A 21,378-nucleotide genomic window follows, 5' to 3' on the forward strand; every position below is an offset into this window, starting at 1 on the left:
TGTACGGTATAATGTATTAAGACATTTCTTTTAAAATTTTGTGGGTTGGAATAAAAAGACCTTCAATTCCACCATAGTGTTTTGAGTTTCCTTTTTACCACGTCAGTACGATTACAGTGATACCAAATTTATAGCTTTTTTTTATGTTTTACTACTTTTATAAAATATAGAAAAAAAAATTGTGTGTCCGGGTTTCCCGTTTTCCTCCCATACTCAAAAAAGTATACCGATAGGTCAATTGGTTTCCTATGAAATTGGCCCGTGTCCATGACTAGTAAATTAGATTCTGAGCCCCATTGGAGACAGGGACTGATGAGAGTGATGACAATCTCTGTACAGAGCTGCGGAATAAGTTGGAGCTATATAACATAAACAGCAGGCTATTTTTGGTTGTTTTTTCAAAGGGTTCTCTAAATTTGATACATTTTTCGATCACAGTCGGATAATCCAGAATATTTTAGCACATATCAAGACGCATTTAGAAGGAGTCATAGTACACTGCTTGTGCAATGGGGGAATATGGACCCATAAAGTCCATAATGGCCCGACTGCCATTCTTATCTCTGAAGCACCTTTTTATCACACCCCACCACCACTTTTTCTGACACCTACGATATTTTTAAACTTGTCAAAAAAGGGAGGGACAAAAGTTTTCTGCCATTTTTCTGCACACGTTGCTGTAGTTCAGTAACTCTGCTGTATTCCACAATGTTCACAATTGTGTGATTATACTAGGGTAAATGCAGAAATGTATCTTTGGGGCCAGAACCAATTTATTGATTTTGTCAATTTTAAAGGGGCGGTCCCATTAGGACAACCCATGTCCATATGCATATGTAGGTCATAGTGCGGAGTCCCTTGCTCTGTAAGCGGCCGACAAGTTAAACTATATTTCCCTTGCAGTGGTCACTCCAGGAGAAATGTGTGGCTCCCATACCCACGCGACCCTTTTTGAAAAGGGGTTATCTTCACGATACAACCCCTTTATGTACTGTCTGTTATCACTATAGCATTTAAATTATTTAGATACTAGACCTCCTACAGCAATCATTTTATAGGGTCATGGATTAAAGACTATGTAAACGTTTGAAAGGGATTTTTAAAAAAAATAAAAATGTGTATCAGTGTGTTTGGTGCAACTTCTTAAATAGTTTTAATTAAAAATAGTTTTTACTTTTTGAGATACAGCTGCATTGTATCCTGTATACAGAACAGCTGTATCTTGCGCCGAGACCTGAATCCGTCAGCCCCACGGACCTGACGGGTTCAGTGTCAGTGGGTGTTGCGTGTGTCTGACACGCAGAATCCACCTTTAATCTATCACATATAAGGTATGAACTTAGATGCGATCGGTAACAGCTCGATCCTGTGTGTCAGAGACCCGCACTACCCGCTAACACTGAAACCATCAGTCCCGCTGATCTGACGGGTACAGGATTCAGCGTAAGATATAGCTGTTCTGTATACAGGATACAAAGCAGCTGTATCTCAAAAAGTACAAATATTTTTTAATAAAAACTAATTTGAAAGTTGCACCAAACAGACTGACTGACATTTTTATAAAAAAAAACAAAAAACAAACACTTTCGAAGGTTTACTTTAAAGCTTGAGCACAGAGAAATCATGGCTGTCCATGACAAATTCCCTTATAAATCACATACTAATTTTGGCAGTATAGTACCGCATTGCTTCTGTACTATTTTTATTGTTCTTTTCAATTTAGCCAAATAAAAAAAATGTCTGAATAAAAAAACAAAAAACAGTCCAGGGAATGGTCCCTGTAATATAACTAACATTGGAGTCAACGTCATTTAGGCTCGGTGCACATGACGTTTAAGCCTTCTATTGGTAGTATACACCGGAAAGACTTCTTGACATATACCTTTAAAGGGGGCTGTGAAATATGTCACTGTAAAGGCATGTAGTACAGTGGCATACTAATAGGCATACTAATAGGCATACTAATAGGCATACTAATAGGCATACTAATAGGCATACTAATAGGCTCCCATTGTTAGAAAATGTATTCCACATAATATACGTTTTTTAACTGTATTCTTCTACATTATACTAACAAGCAAAAAATAAAAATAAAGGTTTGCTGTTGCAAAAAGAACACTTGTTAGGCATACGACGAATGTGCCTCTTTAGATACATTCAGCGTATATGCCGGAAGCTTTCCCGGCACATAAGCTGAAAGCAATTCACAAACAGCATTTGAAAAGAGTCTTACTTTGACATACAGATGTGAGCACTGCACATCAACAGGTAAGCGTGGGCTGGATTCTGTGGCACATGTGTGGCAAGCAATGTATGTGGGCATCTCTGGCACTGTTTAGGATTATCACTAGCAAATTAGGGGGTATCTCTGGCACTACAAGGGGGCATCTCTAGCATGAAATAAAAGCATCTCTTTGGCAGGCATTCTGGGGGGGGGGGGGGGGTGCATCTGTGGCAGGCACTCGGTATTTCTGAAATTTTCAAATACTGAGGGGACAAAAATTCCCACAGGGGATGGCACTGATATTGTTTCTTATTGGTTATCCCTACAATTTGTGTTGGTGACAGTAAAAAGCCTGTGCATTTTGGTCCATAATGCAGTGTGCAAAACAGAACCGTATTGTACACCCATGGCTGGCGTCAGCACCCGGCGAATCCGGGCAAGTGCCGGGGCCCACTACTCTTGGGGGGGCCCACTCGGCCACCGGGTGCTGTCGCTGCCGTCGTCACCGCATCACTGTCCATATATGTACAGTGATGTCAGGGGGAGAGAAGGAGTCCCAGGGACTCGCCTCTGCCCCTGGGCTCCGTCTCTGGGGAAGCCCCTGACATTACTGTCCCGTATATGGACAGTGATGTCAGAGGGAGAGAAGGAGTCCCAGGCAGAGCACTACAAGCGGCCCTGGTCTGGGACTCCATCTCTGGGAAGCCCCTGACATCACTGTCCATATATGGACAGTGATGTTGGGAGCAGAGAAGGAGTCCCAGGGAGAGCGCTAGCGGCTCTGCTCCGGGACGTCATCTCTGGGGAAGCCCCTGACATCAATGTCCACATATGGATAGTCATGTCAGAGGGAGAGAAGGAGTCCCAGGCAGAGCGCTACAAGTGTCTCTGCTCTAGTACTCAGTCTCTGGGAGCGCTAGCACCTCTGCTCCGGGGCTTAGTCTCTGGGGAAGCCCCTGACATTACATTCCATATATGGACAGTGATGTCAGAGGGAAAGAAGGAGTCCCAGGCAGAGCGCTACAAGCGGCCCTGCTCCGGGACTCAGTCTCTGGGGAAGCCCCTGACATCACTGTGCATATATGGACAGTGATGTCAGGAGGAGAGAAGGAGTCCCAGGCAGATCACTAGAAGCGGCTCTGCTCCGAGACTCTGTCTTTGGGGAAGCCCCTGACAACACTGTCCATATATGGACAGTGTTGTCAGGAGCAGTGTCCCAGGCAGAGTGCTAGTAGCGCTCTGCCCGGGACTTTGGCTCTGGGGTTGCCCCTGACATCACTAGCCGTATATGGACAGTGATGTCAGGGCCTTCCCCAGAGCTGGAGTACCGGAGCAGAGCCTTTACTAGTGCTCTGCCTGGGACTTCAGCTCTGCTCCAGACATCACTATCCATATATGGACAGTGATGTCAGGAGCAGAGCAGGAGTCCCAGGCAGAGTGCTAGTAGCTCTGGGGTTGCCCCTGACAACACTGTCCATATATGGACAGTGACGTCAGAAGTTTCTCCTGAAGCGGAATCCCCAGCCAGAGCATCGGCAATGCTCTGGCTGGGAATTCCACTCCTGGGGGAACCCCAAAGGCGCTACCTACATGGAGGGAGGCTGTGCGGTACAACCAGGAAGGGGGGCTGTGTGGCACTACCAGAGAGGGGGGCTGTGTGGCACTACCAGAGAGGGGGGCTGTGTGGCACTACCCGGGAGGAGGGGGCTCTGTGACACTACCTGGGAGGGGGGCTGTGTGGCACTACATGGGAGGTGGGGGCTGTGTGGCGCTACCTGGGAGGTGAGGGCTGTGTGGCACTACCTGAGAGGGGGGGCTGTGGGGCACTACATAGGAGAGGGGGCTGTGGGGCACTACCTGGGAGGGGGGGCTGTGTGGCACTACCTGGGAGGGGGGCTGTGTGGCACTACCTAGGAGGGGGGCTGTGTGGCACTACCTAGGAGGGGGCTGTGTGGCACTATCTACAGAGGGCACTAAATTTATGGGGATAGAAACTGGGGGCCTAACATCTATATGGGGGCACAAAGTAAAGTTTTCTGCCATTTTACTACTGCCGTGAGTTCCTCCGCAAAGGGGCCTACTAAGTCTGTGTCGCCCGAGGGCCCACATAAACCTGGAGCCTGCCCTGTGCACACTATATGTTTTATGGATCGAGTTTTCCTCTAGAAGCACTGAATTTAGTGCTGGCATAAGATGGAGTATGCTGCAATTTCTTTTTATTCTAGACATGCGTAGTAGCTCCATTAAGATGCAGTGACACCGTATTCAGGATCTGTGTGATAATGATCCCAAGTATGTCTGTATGCATAACACCTTAGGCCTGATTCAGACTAATGTAAATCTCGTCCATGTGATGGCGGTTTTATTTAACGGCCGTCATACGGCTGCATGTATTTCTATGCGGCTGTTCACACAACCGTTGTTTTAACGAACCGTGTGAAGGGCCCGTGAAAAGAATAGGACATGTGCTATTTTCGTCCGTTTTAGCGGATCCCTCAATAGACTCAAGTCTATAAGGGATCCGTGAAAACAAGTCCCGCACGGGTGCGTCTCGGATATGAAACGCCACGCAAAAATACGTGCAGGCAGTTCAAACTCAACATCAAAATTCCAGAAGGAATTCTGCAGCAGATTTTGTCTGCCTGCAAAAAAACTCTGTGTGAACAGGGCCTTAGGCTGTATACACACGTTTTGCTGTGGTTTTCGCTGCAATTTTGAGAAATGTTGGCATAAAAAAGCAACAAATCCGGCATGTGTGAATGTAACTTTAAGGTTTTAACAATTTATAATTATTATTCCTAGTCATCAAAGTTTATTTCTGAGGATTATCAACAGAGAATGAGAAATGATTTTCCTCTTTTTAAGACCTTTTCTTCTCCCCCCAGGATGCACTTCGCCCGTTAATTGGAAATAAGAGATTCTGGATCGGGCTCAAGAGGTCCGATAGAAATATTTGGGTTTGGGTGGATGGAACAATCCCAGTGTACACGTGAGTGATGAATGCACATATTTCACATACAGGCATATTCCGAAAACTTTCAAAGTTTATGTGATCTATGGCCCAGACGAAATAACAGCAGTAGATCTGCACCATTGCTCTACTAATGAATTCATGTGCCCGTCGTTCAATAGTTGCACACATAGACTGGGGTACAGGAGGGTTTCCTAGTACCCTATGAGCCATTCAGGAGAAACCATTAACATACCTGCCAACCATCCCGGATTCAGTGGGGCAGTTCCGGATTTCAGGCAATGTTCTTCTGTCCCGGGCTGCCGGAGGTATGTCCCGCTGTCAACTGTATATGCGTCCTCAGGACGCAGATACAGTCGAAACCAATACTAAAGCAGGGAACCATCAGCTCTCTGCTTCAGAATTAGTTCAGAGCGTAGGAGCAGAGCGAGCGCCTCCACTCGCTGAGGACTCTCCGGGCACAGTGCTACTTTAAGTGCTGTGCTCGGGGAAGCCCTTGATGTTACAGTACATATATGGACAGTGACATCAGTGGCTACTGTCTGAGCGGAATCCCCGTTGCCGATGATCTGGCCGGGAGTTCCACTCCTAGAGGAAACCCCTAATGTCACTGTCCATATATGGACATTGACGTCAGAGGCTCCTCCTGGAGCGGAATCCCCGGCCGGAGTCGGCAACGGGGATTCCGCTTAAGGAGTAGCCACTGACGTCACTGACCATATATGGACAGTGACATCAGGGCTTCCCTCTAGGAGGGGAATCCCCGGCCTGTGCTCTAGCTTGGTATTCCGCTTCTAGAGGGAGTCCCAATGTCGCTATCTACAGGAATGGGGGGTAGCGCTATCTACAGGGGTGGCACTATTTTCAAGGGGGTGTGGCACTATCAACATGGACACGGTGGCACTATATAGGGGCACTATTTGCCTGGACACTATCAACATGGGCACTGTGGCACTTTCTACAAGTGCACCGGCACTTTATATGTGGGCACTGGCACTAGGGGCAGCTATGGGGGCATTATACTGTATGGGGGCATCTGTGTGAGCATTATACTGTATCGGGGCATTATACTGTATGGGGCAGCTATGGGGGATTATGCTGCATGGGGGCAGCTATGGGGCATTATGCTGATTAAGCTGGGGGAATTTGTTTGAGCATTATACTGCATTGGCGCATCTCTGTGGGCATTATACTGTATGAGGGCATCTATGTTGGCTTTATACTGTATGGGTGCATCTATAGGGCAGTATACTGTATGTTGGCAGCTATGGGGGCATTATACTGTATGGTGGCAGCTATGGGGGCATTATACTGTGTGTGGGCAGCTATTTGGCATTATACTGTGTGGGAGGCACTATGGGAGCATGATATTGTGTGGGCTGAACTGGGTGTGTATGGTCAGGGATTGGGTGGGATTAGAGGCGTGGCTTAAAAGAGAAAAAATTTGCTGCGAGGCACTACGCGTGCCGCATTGGTTGTCCCTCTATGTGATACTTCAAAGTTGGGAGGATTGCATTAATAGGGTTGTCCGGGATTTACCTTTTTATTTTTATACTAAACATCATGTAAACATTGTAGCGGCACTCCTAGTAGTAGATTGCATAGGGAGGCTTTAACCGCTGCAGGTATGTAACATATGTGGGTCCCATAGGGAAGAAGGGCAGTCATTTCTTTAAAAAAACATGTTAGGCCTCATTCCCACGACAGGGTTTCCCGGCCGGGTGCCGGCCGTTCATAAATCGGCCGGCACCCGGCTGCATTAGGAATAATAGACCCCTAATGGGGCTATTCACACGACCGATTTTTTGACGGCCTGGAAAACCGGCCGTCAAAATATAGGACATGCTCTATCTTCGGCCGGGTACCCGGCCGCCCAGCTCCCATAGAAGTCTATGGGGCCGGGTAATACACGGCCATCACCGGGATGTGTCCCGAGTGATGGCCGGGTTTTCCGGCGCTTGCGCTCTATCTCCTCCTCCTCACAGCGCAGAGTGCATGTGAGGAGGAGGAGGAGTTGATGCCATTCTGACGAATGGCTGTGCGCTGTACACTGTGTGGCAGGGCCGGGGTGTACAGCAGGTGGAAGGGAGCGCTGCGCTGGCTCCCTTCCCCTGCTTGTTTTAAAAGCGCCCTGGCCCGGCGACACCTTCGATGGCGCCGCTAGTAGCAGCAGCAGCTGCTGCTGCGGCTGCTACTACTGCAGCGACGGCACTATAGCAGAGCAGGGAGGTATCTCCCCGCTCTACTATGTGCTAGCCGCACTTTAGCTCCTTGAAGGAGCGGAATCCCCGTGTTTTCGGGGATTCCGCTCCTGGACAGAGCGCTTGATGTCTCTGTCCATATCTGGGCAGTGACATCAGGGGAAACTCCTGAAGCGGAATCCCCGAACACATGGGGATTCCCCTTCAGGAGTTGCCGCTGATGTCACTGTCCAGATCTGCCCGGCCCGGCACGGATGCAAAACTTTATGCAAACTGGCCGGGCAGAATGGCCGATTTTACCGGCCGGCACTCTGGCTCGGGCGCGACCCGGTCGTGTGAATCCCGCCTTATTGCAAAGTTTTAAATAATTAGAGGGCCATCTATTAAAAAGAGAAATCCCAGACAACCCATTTAAAGCAGTTTTCCACCTTCTGACAACTGATGACCTATCCACCGGATAGGTCATCAGTTTATCATCAGTGCGGGTCCGACACCCAGACCCCGCACCGATCAGTTGCTCTGGTGGCCTGCGGGCAACGGATGTTATGGCACATAATGCTATGTACGGAAGGAGTTGGCTCCGTACATAGTATAGCGGCCATGCTGCAGAACTGCAGGTTTGCTCCTATTCACTTGAATAGGAGCAGAGCTGCAGTACTGCAGCTCGCCCGCTATTCCATGGCCAGAGCCAACTGCTTCCGGCATGTACATTTGGTACACAGAGGCACCGGACCGGCTAATTTATGCGGGGTCCGGTGGATAGGTAATCAGTTGTCAAAAGGTGGAAAACCCCTTTAAGTTAATTGATAACATACTTTCTTTAACCACAAGGGGGAGCTCACTGCATATGGATTTATTATGGAGTTCAATTAGATCTTTATAAATTCCCAAACTCCTTTCAACTCGGAACGCTGTTTAGAAAATTGTACCTTTTTAGATAAACTATAATACAATTATAGATTCACTTTTCTGCCCTATACCACCACCATTAACCACTTCACCATCCCAAACCAACAGGAATATTAAAGGACGAGTGTCACAATTTTTTTTTGGGGGATATCAGTTTGATTAAAAAATGGCTGAAAATCAGGAGCTGGTTTCCCTTTGTTTAGTAAGCGTGTGAACATACACTTAGCCTTTTGGTGTGTCCTATAACTTCTTCCAGCTGCAGAATCACACCCAATATGACTGCCGGACACTGCTTAGCAATTTGAAGACACCTTTACCTGGCTTGTGAGAGGGGGGGGTGAGGTTCCCTCCCACATTTACAGCAGCTGTGAGTCAGGTTGCTTTGCCGTATTCACCTTGCTGTAATTCTGGGAAGTGCTCCCCCTGGTGGCCAACATTGGAAAACATGTAAAATTATTATTTAATTTTTAATTCTTTCCACCATACGGGAAAAAAAAAATACAGCAAAAAACGTAAAAAATATAATAGAAATAAGTAACGACACTTAAAAAAAAAGCTTTAATTTGCGACACATTCCCTTTAAGTGTTTACCCCAAAACCACCATAGACCTCTGGGAACATTAGATAAACAGCCCAGACTATCATGGATAATGGATATTACTTAGACTGTGGTTATGCCATAAATATCTGATAGGTGGGGAGCCCATTACACACTCCTGTTCCGCCACCCAAGGCCACATCCAGCTACAGACTGATAGGTGGGTGAGGGTTTCTAGGGCTCTTTGCCCTTTCTCTGGCTCACAGAGGGGAGTTCTGAGCGAAGAAACAGAAGTGTGGGAACAAAGCAGAATTAATAAGCCGATTTTCAAGCCCACCTGCAAAGATATCAGAAAGTTTTTTACTTCTGTATGTTAAAGGGGTTATTTCAGGAAAGCGTTGTGCCACTTCATTTCCTGAGGGTTCTGCTTGACTTTCATTTGCTGACCATTAGGCCTCCAGAGAAAGCCAGCAGGAGACATCCCATCAATTATAGCAGGAATCACAGCGATCGGAGCCCTTGCTGATCAGGCATTGGTGGCCTATCCTAGCAGTAAACCATCAATGTGCTGTGACAACCCCTTTAAACCCATACAAGCCTATTTGTTTAATCCAGAAAACCCTTTTGAGCCATAGTTAGTCTTCTACTAGGTTGGCACCAGTGCCTCGTGAATGATTTGGTAAGCTTTTCTTCAAGCCCAAACTGTTATGTTAATGTTTTGGACAATATAGTATGGTATAGTATATTAAACTCATCCCGTCTTTTCTTTACAGCAACTGGAATAGTGGTGAACCCAATAATATTGGTCATCGTGAGCACTGCACTGAGATGATTACAGGAGGATGGAATGACTTGGACTGCAGCAAAACAATAGACTACATCTGCAGAAAACCAACCGCCTGCTGAGTTTGTGACTGATCAATGTACATTTAGGGCTCGTCCACACGTAACGGAATTGCTGTGTATTTTCCATCTGAAATTGCGGATGGAAAATATGCAGCAGAATACAGTAGCAGCAAAGTGAGTGAGATGAAACAATTCTCATCCACACGCTGCGTAAATATTCAGAGCAAAAATTCACCTGCGGTGCGTATTTTCCGGACTGCAGCTTGTCAATTCCTGCTGCGGAAAGTGGACTAAATTGCTGCGTTTTTCAGAGGAGATGTCTCCATCTCCCAGCATTGTGAAAAACGCAGCAAAATACGCACCATTTTCTGCAGTTAAAAATGCAAAACGTTTTTGCCGCAGTGGAAAGTCTGCTACTTTCAACGTAATTGCTACAGAAATTTTTCTGCAGCAATTCCGTTACGTGTGGACAAACCCTTAGGGTGTATTCACACAGTGCGGTTTTGCCATGTTTTTGCCGCTCAACTGAAAACCGCACTGCAATACCACCAGCGATTTTACCGCAATTTCCTGCGGTTTCCGTGCTAATTGCAAGCGTTTTTGGCCAAATTGTAAATATACTCTTAAGGCCCTATTACTCATTTCCTCAATGATTTGGCAAACGTTACCCTGTGTAAACCGGGCAACAATCAGCCGATGAATGAACAAACGCTCCTTTATCGGCTGATCGTATCTTTAATGCAGCCAAAAAGATTGTCACTAGTTGGCAGTAGATCTCCGTGTGTAAACAGGAAAATGTACTGCCGACTTGATGCAAATGCACGAAAAGGAACGATCATATTAACGATTGTTCGTCCTTATATATTAACAATGGCTGCACCTTGTGAATGGAGCTAACCAGCGCTGATCGGTGCGCTATATTTTCGATCGGCACTTGTTTTTATGGCCAGTAATGGGCCGTGTAAAAGCCCTTTCCTTCTTAAACTGGCATCAGACGCATAAAGAATTTGGCTGATACAGCATTTGTGCCAATAATCAGACCAAAATGGGAGCCTCATAGTAGTGCCGAGTTTTGCCATACTGGACAGAACTGGGAGGTATTTGTTTCCCTCTCCATGCCCTTTTCATGACTCTTGGACCATTTCCCCATGGTAAATCCTTGGTCTCCAAGGCAGTGAAAATTTACATGCTCCACTCTCAGGATGCTCTTGGATATCCAGTTTTTGAGGACTTCGTAGGAATCAGGGGACTGGGCAATTGCCCAGTTTGCCATCCCTAAAACCAGCCATGCCTCTGTCCCAGTGAAACTCCACATAATAATGCAGTTCTGGATTATGGGGCATCGGAATAAAGGATTCGCCTTGTACTTTATGTTCTGTTACCGAAGGGCAGGGTTATTGCATCCCAGTATGTACTTTGTATTTGCTCTTTCTATACATACTTTCTGATGAAAGCTGCATTTGAGTCAGATATCAATAGGTTTAGACCTCATTTGCTATAAATCTTAAATGAGATTCCTCCCTCTGGAAAGTGAATTACTGATATTATAAGGGATTATTTAATAGTATTTTTTGTTGTCTCTTTTGACATGTCTATCATATATCATAAATATAAGATTGATGATATGGTAACTGGTACCGCACCAATCCAGAGAAGAAATGTGTCCCAGACTAGTATTCAGAGCAGAGAAAAAAATGTGTGACCAGTATCCAGCAGTGTAGTCTCAAGGGATGCAGAGGTAGTAGTCGTACCCAGTTCCTGGTCACCCAAAAAACCCTCTGCCACATAACAAGACACCAGTATTATAAACATACTCACCAGCTGTCCAGACCTTCACAACTGCAAAGTCTGGTCTAGGGTTTGTATTTATTTTGGGGGTATGAGTCTGGTCTGGGGTCTGTATTACATTAGACGGTGTGACCTAGGGTCTTTTTTAGTTGAGGGTTTCTGGTCTGGGGTCTGTATTACTATAGAGGGTTTGGTCTAGGGTCTGTATTACTTTAGGGGGTCTGGGGTCTGTATTTATTTACAGAGTCTGGTATTATATTAGAAGCGATTATAATTGGATAGCATACAGTTACTGACGGCAGAGGCTGGGTTATCTGCACTGATTTTCTGTTTAGGCTATTTTTCAATTAATTACCCAGCCCTATGTTATGGTGTCTGGTCTGGGGTCTGTATTTGTCTACAGGATGTGATGCCCGCAATCGCTGACCGCCGGCATTCCCCACTCACCGGCAGCCACTACAGCAGGACTCTGAAACCTGCCGGAGTCTCCTTCCTCAGACACACCGGCGCACACTGCTCTCTCCTCTGGCCGAAGTCCATAGGGTGTGCACGCTCTCGTTCCTTCCCTTAACGGGCCAGTGCACACATTAGGAACATCACCCCTGGCCAATCCCAGCACACCCAGGACTTTAAAAAGAACTCTGCCCACTTCCTCATTGCCTGAGCGCTATTGTGTCTAACCCTGTGTTGGTCTGCAAAGGTTCCCTAGCGTTATCCTGTATCCATGTTCGGTGTCTAGTCCAGTGTCCGTGTCTAGTCCAGTGTCCGTGACGACTTCAGTGTCTGGTCTGCGTGTCAAGTCCAGTGTCCGTGACGACTTCAGTATCTGTGTCTGATGTCCGTGTCTACTCCACTGTCCGTGGCTACTTCAGTATCCATGTCCGGGTCAAGTCCAGTGTCTAAAATGACTTCAGCATCTGTGTCCGGTGTCTGTGCCAAGTCCACAGTCTGTGACAACTTCAGTGTCCTTATCCGGTGTCCGTGCCAAGTCCAGTGTCCGTGATGACTACAGTTCCTGTGTCCTGTATCCGAGACAAGTCCAATTATCCAGCACCTGCCAGCTTCCGATAGTCCGGCACAAGCCAGCGTCCGAATATCCAGCACAAGCCAGCTATCCAGGAACTCTCGCCCTAGTGACTGTCATTGGCATTTTGTTTGACCAGCTGCTACTCATTTACGGCGAAGTGGCCCAATGGGTCCACATTCCCCACAGCCATGACACAGGTTCTGATCTGAGGTCTGTATTAGTTTAGGGGTTAGGTATGGGGTCTATTCATTTTGGGGTTTGATAAAGGGGGTCATATACGCAATTTGTAATTAAAATTCTGCAGGTTGTGGAAGTGTCCTATAAATGGATGAGGCATAAGGTTAAAAATTCATACAATGCTTTCCAAAATCTCCTTGATGTCTCTTCTCAAAAGTTGGCTCTGCTATAGATTTTTCATTGGGGCCCAGGAGCTACAAATTACGCCTCTGCTCATCAGTCTGCACATCTGTCCATTGAAATGATTGGAAGTAATGACAGACTGTGACATTTTGTTATGCTGTTATAATACTTCCACAAGAATTGTATCACCTTGAAGAACACAATTGTGTTGAATATGTTCCCCACTAGCTGTAGTAAGTGGTCTCCTTTGTGCCAAATTCCTTATATATAATTTCTGAGAACAAGAAAATTACATCTAAGGCTCTGTTCACACTAGAGTCATAGCTTCTGTTTATAACGGAAGCCATGACGATGTGACAGATCTGTTGTCCAGCAGATCCAAATGGTCACGATGGACCCATATGACTTTAAGGGTAAGTTCACACACACACTAATTACGGACGTAATTCGGGTGTTTTTTCCCCGAATTACGTCCGAAAAATGCGCCTCAATAGCGCTGACAAACATCTGCCCATTGAAAGCAATGGGCTGACGTTTGTCTGTTCACACGAGGCGTATATTTACGCGCCGCTGTCAAATGACAGCGCGTAAATAGACGCCCGCGTCAAAGAAGTGACCTGTCACTTCTTTGGGCGTAATTGGAGCCGTTATTCATTGACTCCAATGAAAAGCAGCGCCAATTACGTCCGTAATGGACGCAGCGTTCAAGCGCCTGCACATGCCGTTACGGCTGAAATTATGGGGATGTTTGCTCCTGAAAACAGCCCCGTAATTTCGTCCGTTACGGACGCTGTCGTGTGAACATACCCTAATAGTGTACCTGCAGGTTTACGTAATTTTTTACAACAAGAATAGTGATACCATTTTATATGGGCTCTCAACTCAGATTTTGTGCAAAAATCCAGATAGTCAGTCATGGCACTGTGGAGGTAATACTACAGAGTCCCAATTCACTGGTCCTTTAGTTTAGGGGACAGTTGGATGTTCCAACTGCCAGACCCCCAATGCCCAGTAAGTTATGGACAGTCCTAGCAAATAGACCATAACTTATATTTGTTTAAAGGGGACATCTAGTTTGGCCTTTATCAGAACATGTTAGGGCTCCTAGTAAAGCAGGCAAGTCTCCCACAAAGACTATTGGCCGCTGCCACTAGGGGCAGCTTACTTCATGTATTATAATGCTGCCACTGTGACTTGTGATTCCTTGTTCTTGGTAAGGGCATGTTCAGATGTGGCAGAATTTTTCCGCTGCAAATGTTGCTGCAGATTCGTTGCGAATTTGCAGCAACATTTTCATATTTGACAGGTAATTCAGATGTTGCGGACATCATAGCAGACTTGCCACAGATTTCAGCCTTTGCATTGCCTGAAATCCGCAGTGAAAATACTCTGCTTCTCTGAAACATAATGTGTATGCTGCGGTGTGAAAATTCTGCAACGCAGCACTGTTATTTTCTGCCTCGTCTCACCTAAGTTACCTAAAAATGTATAGAAACCAATTAAAAAAACGGCTGCTGCAGATTTCCACTGCGGGCTGTCCTCAGCGGAATTCAACAGCTATTCTGCCATGTCTGAATGTGCTCTAATGGTGATGTCCCTGAGGTTGAAATCCAAACTATCATACTTTTATGACCGTTCTAGTTGTCAGACTGTAAAAAATGGTTGTCATCGCACTACCCCTTTAAAGAGGTTTTCCCAGACTAAGAGATTGTGCGACTGCTACCTCTGCTCCTCCTGCAATGTCCCTGAGTTCAGAATTTATTTCCATTGATTAACGATTTCCAATCACTGAAAAAAACAAAAACAAAAAAACATTGTGGCATCTGCCCTCACTACATACCAAACAAGCACTTCCTGTAGTGACACAGAGTACAATAGCTGATGAGAGGATTTACTGGAAATGAAGCAGATTACCAATACACATGATTCAGCACGTGCATGTCAGAAAATCTTTCCAGTCCAAACAACATTGTAGAATCCTTAAAATAATGCCACTACCACAATTGCAATGTTATTAAAAAGGGGAATTATGAATGTCCATCCAAAACTATTATCATTTTCTCAATATATGAATATTGTCATAGAGTCTGTGGGATTTTCCTGTCACAGGATAGCAGGGGACAGTGTGAACCCTTCTTGTCACCAAGGGATTTGACTTGGGGTTACTTCGTGAAACCCCTGGTCTTCATCCCTGCACATGGACTTCGCTTCAGGGAGACCCCAGGTCGCTACCCTCAAAGTAGACTCTCTTGGTGACAGCCATCGTAATAGGTGTAGCGTGTTCAGGTATGGCATAATGTCAGGGCAGGCTACAGAGGTTCGTCACGGGTAACATAGAAGAAGGTCAGGGCAGGTGCCTTGACTTGTCACGTTTTATCGTAGCAAAAGGACAGGGCAAGCGGCAGGTATGGATGGTCAAAATACAAGCAGAGGTCAAACACGGAAATCCAAACACTAATACACAGGAGAACTTCTTGGAACACTAGAAACTCAAGCGGAACCAAATTGGTCTGGCAAAGAAGAAAGGAGTAGGAGGGCCTTAAATAGCCAGGGAAAGCTGGGTAAGAATTTTGGCACGTGCTGGCCCTTTAAGAAACCAAGAGCCAGTATGCGCACAGGACATGACGCCACCAAGAGACGGTGAGTAAACAGCAGCGGGTAAATATTTGTAATATATGTTATTAGGAGGGCGTGGTATCTTCCGTACCTTCCAGTAGTCAGTTAGTCTCTCCCTCTCTTCTCTCACTTTCTCTCTACTCTCCTTTCTCTATTCTCTCCTTTCTCTCTCCTTTCGCTCTCCTCTCTCTCTCGTCTCTCTCTCCTCTATCTCTCTCTTCAAAAGTCATGCAGGTTGGAGGAAAAATACCCCAAAAACACATGACCATGGGATTACAGAGCTCGCCCCCTTTCGAACCCTTTTGCTTAACCTCCCCTTCAATACTGTCCACCCTCTTTTCTGCTTCATGGCCCTTCCCCTCTTGCATGCCACTCTCCCATCCCTAGTGAGACACACGAGACAGTGGGTTGGAAAATTTCGGCCACAGCAGCCATTTTATTAACAAATTTACATGAACATAAAACATAACATTACTAGGAAAGGGAAGTCCTTGGAGCTCCAAAACTTTGGCGCCTAACTGCCCTCTGTATAGCTACTTACCCCCAGCCATCTCCCTACAGGCTCAGAGGCACCTTTCTACTCCGCAGTAGGCTTGCCAAGTATGTCAAACCACTCCCCGGGACACCACCCAGCAGGAGGCCAAAATACGCCCATATCCATGAGCAATTATGTACTTGTTAGGGACCATACCTCTGATGAATCCCCCACTTCAAATTAACACCAACTCCAAGGACCCCCCAATCCGCCAACAATGCCACCGTGACTCCACTCCTACCAGTCACCACCAGTCGATCCCTGTAAAAGAAAAAACACCAGCAGCAACAAAGAATCCACATTGCAAAAACCAACATAACACCTAACCTTAAGGGAGGGAGGGCGGGACAAGGGCTAACCTGTTTTCTTGGGGCGTGAATGGCGCGAACCTGGCCCTCACCCTTCCTATATGCCTTTTGTTAACCTCGCCCCTTCCTAACCACCCCCCCTCCCCTTCTCCTTCCTCCCCCTCCTCCATTTGAACTTTTCACCTCTTTCCTTCTCCCCTGCAACCCTGGTCATGTCTGCCTCCCCCAATCATTTTATGATGTGTCCGGCCGTTTCTTGACCATGGGATTACAGAGCTCGCCCCCTTTCGAACCCTTTTGCTTAACCTCCCCTTCAATACTGTCCACCCCCTTTTCTGCTTCATGGCCCTTCCCCTCTTCCATGCCACTCTCCCATCCCTAGTGAGACACACGAGACAGTGGGTTGGAAAATTTCGGCCACAGCAGCCATTTTATTAACAAATTTACATGAACATAAAACATAACTTAATAAATAACATCACTAGGAAAGGGAAGTCCTTGGAGCTCCAAAACTTTGGCGCCTAACTGCCCTCTGTATAGCTACTTACCCCCAGCCGTTTCCCTACAGGCTCAGAGGCACCTTTCTACTCCGCAGTAGGCTTGCCAAGTATGTCAAACCACTCCCCGGGACACCACCCAGCAGGAGGCCAAAATACACCCATATCCATGAGCAATTATGTACTTGTTAGGGACCATACCTCTGATGAATCCCCCACTTCAAATTAACACCAACTCCAAGGACCCCCCAATCCGCCAACAATGCCACCGTGACTCCACTCCTACCAGTCACCACCAGTCGTTCCCTGTAAAAGAAAAAACACCAGCAGCAACAAAGAATCCACATTGCAAAAACCAACATAACACCTAACCTTAAGGGAGGGAGGGCGGGACAAGGGCTAACCTGTTTTCTTGGGGCGTGAATGGCGCAAACCTGGCCCTCACCCTTCCTATATGCCTTTTGTTAACCTCGCCCCTTCCTAACCACCCCCCCCTCCCCTTCTCCTTCCTCCCCCTCCTCCATTTGAACTTTTCACCTCTTTCCTTCTCCCCTGCAACCCTGGTCATGTCTGCCTCCCCCAATCATTTTATGATGTGTCCGGCCGTTTCTTGACCATGGGATTACAGAGCTCGCCCCCTTTCGAACCCTTTTGCTTAACCTCCCCTTCAATACTGTCCACCCCCTTTTCTGCTTCATGGCCCTTCCCCTCTTCCATGCCACTCTCCCATCCCTAGTGAGACACACGAGACAGTGGGTTGGAAAATTTCGGCCACAGCAGCCATTTTATTAACAAATTTACATGAACATAAAACAGAACTTTATAAATAACATTACTAGGAAAGGGAAGTCCTTGGAGCTCCAAAACTTTGGCGCCTAACTGCCCTCTGTATAGCTACTTACCCCCAGCCGTCTCCCTACAGGCTCAGAGGCACCTTTCTACTCCGCAGTAGGCTTGCCAAGTATGTCAAACCACTCCCCGGGACACCACCCAGCAGGAGGCCAAAATACGCCCATATCCATGAGCAATTATGTACTTGTTAGGGACCATACCTCTGATGAATCCCCCACTTCAAATTACCACCAACTCCAAGGACCCCCCAATCCGCCACACGAGCATACTTAAACCACCTTTAAGTATTGCAGCCCCCACCATCCAACATTGCGCATTCAATCCCTTCCTGAATCCGCAAAACCCAAAGGTCAATGCCCACCGCATTCAGATGCACTCCGTCACCTAGCCAATATTTCCCTTGGCCATCCTCAAAATCGTAGTGCCGAACAAAAAACCCCCCGTTTTTTACCACAAAGCTGGAAACCGCCCGATTAACTTTTACCCGGGCATTGTTTATACGCTCTACCGAACGCGCATTTCGCCATACACTCCGCGGCACAATTTCCGACCAAATCACCTTCACCTTCGGAAAACAGGACCACAGCCGGAGAAGGTCATACTTGACATCCCGAATTAGTTCTCTAAACGGATGAGTACCTAAATCGTTACCCCCCACATGAAGGACCAACAAATCAGGAACCCGATCCAACTGAGCATACTGATGAAAATCTGGCAAAACTCTGCTCCACACCATGCCGCGCGTGCTCAGCCACCGTATCACCACTGATGACCTTTGGATCCCCAGTTGCCGCCCATCTGGCCACACATCAGGACTTAAAGCCGCCCAGTGCACATACGAGTGTCCAAGTATCCACACCAGTGCAGGTGAGCCATCTGTAATAGAAGAATAACAAAGATGACACAAACCGGAAATAGCATGAAGAGACGAGGAATGCAAATCACATAAATTGGAGACGCACGTAGGACTTATACCTCACAGAATCCCAACGACCTATGCGCTTCACCACCTCAGGCCCCAGACCCCATGACGCAGCTTCCGTAACTGCCCCAATACGAAAAGAGTGTGGTGAATAAATAGCCTTATCCAAACCCAACACCTCCAAACATCTACGGAAAACAACTGTAAACTGGCATCGTGACAAGAAGGCACCATCCTTATGACATAACAGCGGCCCCCCACTACTCCCTTGTAGTGCGGCGTACCGCGCGTAGCATCTCACCGGGCACATCCCTGCCCCCGCCACCGCCCCCCAGCACCACCCGTTTACCCTTACCCCCTTGATCCGTTTTCGACCGCCTCACCCAAAATTCCACTCTCTCCCCGCCTCCTATTACATCTTCCGATTGCAAATCCCCCGCTCTCTTCTTGCTGGGGGCAACTAGCTCACCCACCCGTAAAGCTCCAAAAAACGCCCACGAAAAGGCCAACTGAAACAATGCTACTTCATAGCCCGAGAAACACACCCTCCCCAATACTTCATCTAACTGCTCTAAAAGCGCGAAAGAAACCGGGCGACGGCTGTCCGGCCGCCCCGCCCCCTTTTTCCGAAACCCCTTTAAAGCTTGGACAATCAAGAAATCCTTCATCAAGTCCGCCAACCCCCTTAGTTTAAAACCAAAGGCCAAAGCTGAAATAAAACGATTCACTTTAGACACCGACCAGCCTTCCACCGATACCCGACCCAAGAGGCCCAACAAAGCTACCACCTGTTCCTCCATAGACCCGACTTCGGGCAAACCTGCTAACCACGACACCCAGTCCTTCCACGCCGCGTCGTACGCCAACCATGTACCAGGCGCTAGAGAGGACTTGATCAAACCTCCTGCTGCTCGCAAACCAAGTCCCAAAGCTGTTCCGGGAACGCGACCCCTTCCAGATCCGCCTCCGGTGCCAACAGTAGGCGAGAGAGAGAATCCGCAATGTCATTTTGCACCCCCGGAACATGAACCGCAACAATCCAAGCATTGAGTGACAAACATCGCAACACCAGCCGCCGCAACAACCTAACCACCGGGGGGAAGATGCCGTTACATTATTGATCGCCACCACCACCCCCATATTATCACAGTGGAACCGCACCTTGCTATTTCGAAAACGCTCCCCCCAAATTTCCACCACCACCACAATCGGGAAGAGTTCCAGAAGTACAAGATTACGAACCAGTCCCAAAGATACCCATTCACACGGCCACTGCCCCACGCAACATTGTCCTTTACAATATATACCGAACCCCACACTACCTGAAGCATCTGTAAACAATTCCCATTGAACATTATCCACCACCGGCGAGATAAGTAATGACTTCCCATTATACAAGTGTAAAAACTCTCTCCACACTGCCAAATCATCCCGATGCTCCCGTGTCAACCGCACAAAATGGTGGGGGGCTCTAACCCCCGCCGTCGTTGACGCCAACCTTAATGCAAAAAACTCTGCCCATGGGCATTATCCGGCAAGCGAAATTAAGTTTCCCTAATAACGACTGCAACTCCCGCAGCTGAATCTTACGAAGCCGACCCGTCCTGCTCACCTCCAATAGCAGCGCATCCAGCTTATCACTAGGAAGTCGGCATTCCATTGCCACCGGATCCAGGGTAATGCCGAGAAAGACTATACAAGTGCTGGGACCAACAGTCTTCTCTGGGGATAACGGAACCCCAAAACGATGAGCGACCCACTGGATTGCCCCCAGCAAATTAGCGCACACCCCCGAACCCGATGGGCCCACACACAGGAAGTCATCTAAATAATGGATGACCGACTCTAACCCTGCCACTTCACGGATTACCCACTCCAGGAACGAACTGAACGCCTCGAAGTAAGCGCAAGACACAGAGCAACCCATCGGGAGACACCGATCCATATAGTAAGCCCCCTCCCAGTAACACTCTAACAGCCGCTGGCTGTCCGGGAGAAGCCGGAAGGCCGCTTCAATGTCGGTCTTAGCCATAAGGGCCCCCGCCCGTACCGTCGCACCCACTCAACCGCTGCATCAAACGACGTATATACCACAGAGCACAGCTCAGGGGCAATGCTATCATTAACGGACAACCCCCGCAGATGTGACAAGTGATGGATAAGCCGGAATTTATTCGGCTCTTTCTTTGGAACAACCCCTAGTGGCGATACAACCATGTTCTGTACGGGACGAGACGGGAACGGCCCCGCTATGCGCCCTAACCCCACCTCTTAATGCAACTGTCTGACACCACCTCCGGATAATCCATTGCCGACTTCAAATTCCGTAAAGAAAGGGGGACCGCGTGAGCCGGGGAAGGGATCACAAAACCAAACTGAAAACCACGCAACAACAACTCCCCTTTCTCCCTATCCGGGAACCTATTTAGGTACGGCTCCATCTCTTCCCACCTCACCGGAGTCAGCCCCATGGCGCCCACCACTCCCCCCTTTGCCTTTACCTTTTTTGAAACACTTGGCGGACCCGTGCGAAGTCCCGCCGCAAGAGGAGCAAGAATGCTTGAACTTACATCCCGCCCCGAACTTGCATTGGCCGTCATTAAACTGCCAGCACAAGCCCGACCTCCCTCCTGTCCCTTCCCCCGATTGTCCTGAGGGGCCGGCAACGCCAGCCCCCCCCCACTTGAAAGGACTGCCCGAACTTAGCCGGGGCCATTACCTTTAACCAGAGCCCAATGTCTTTATTGTCCCACCTAATGTTGGGACGAACCGCTTTCCTCTGAC

The 21,378-nt window shown here is 47.6% G+C and overlaps 1 protein-coding gene across 1 annotated transcript in view; it reads left to right on the plus strand.

Moving 5' to 3' along the window:
* The window catches only part of LOC142750511 (C-type lectin domain family 4 member G-like), a 43,195-nt gene extending 31,991 nt beyond the window's left edge, over nt 1-11,204 (plus strand). The window contains exons 12-13 of the mRNA XM_075859514.1: nt 5,110-5,213; nt 9,617-11,204. Of these exons, the coding sequence (XP_075715629.1) occupies nt 5,110-5,213; nt 9,617-9,749 (237 nt within the window). The 3' untranslated portion in view covers nt 9,750-11,204. The remainder of the gene's footprint in view (nt 1-5,109; nt 5,214-9,616) is intronic.
* Nucleotides 11,205-21,378: the final 10,174 nt, after the last annotated feature.

The sequence above is a fragment of the Rhinoderma darwinii genome, chromosome 3 (assembly GCF_050947455.1).
Source record: "Rhinoderma darwinii isolate aRhiDar2 chromosome 3, aRhiDar2.hap1, whole genome shotgun sequence".
Taxonomy (NCBI): domain Eukaryota; kingdom Metazoa; phylum Chordata; class Amphibia; order Anura; family Rhinodermatidae; genus Rhinoderma; species Rhinoderma darwinii.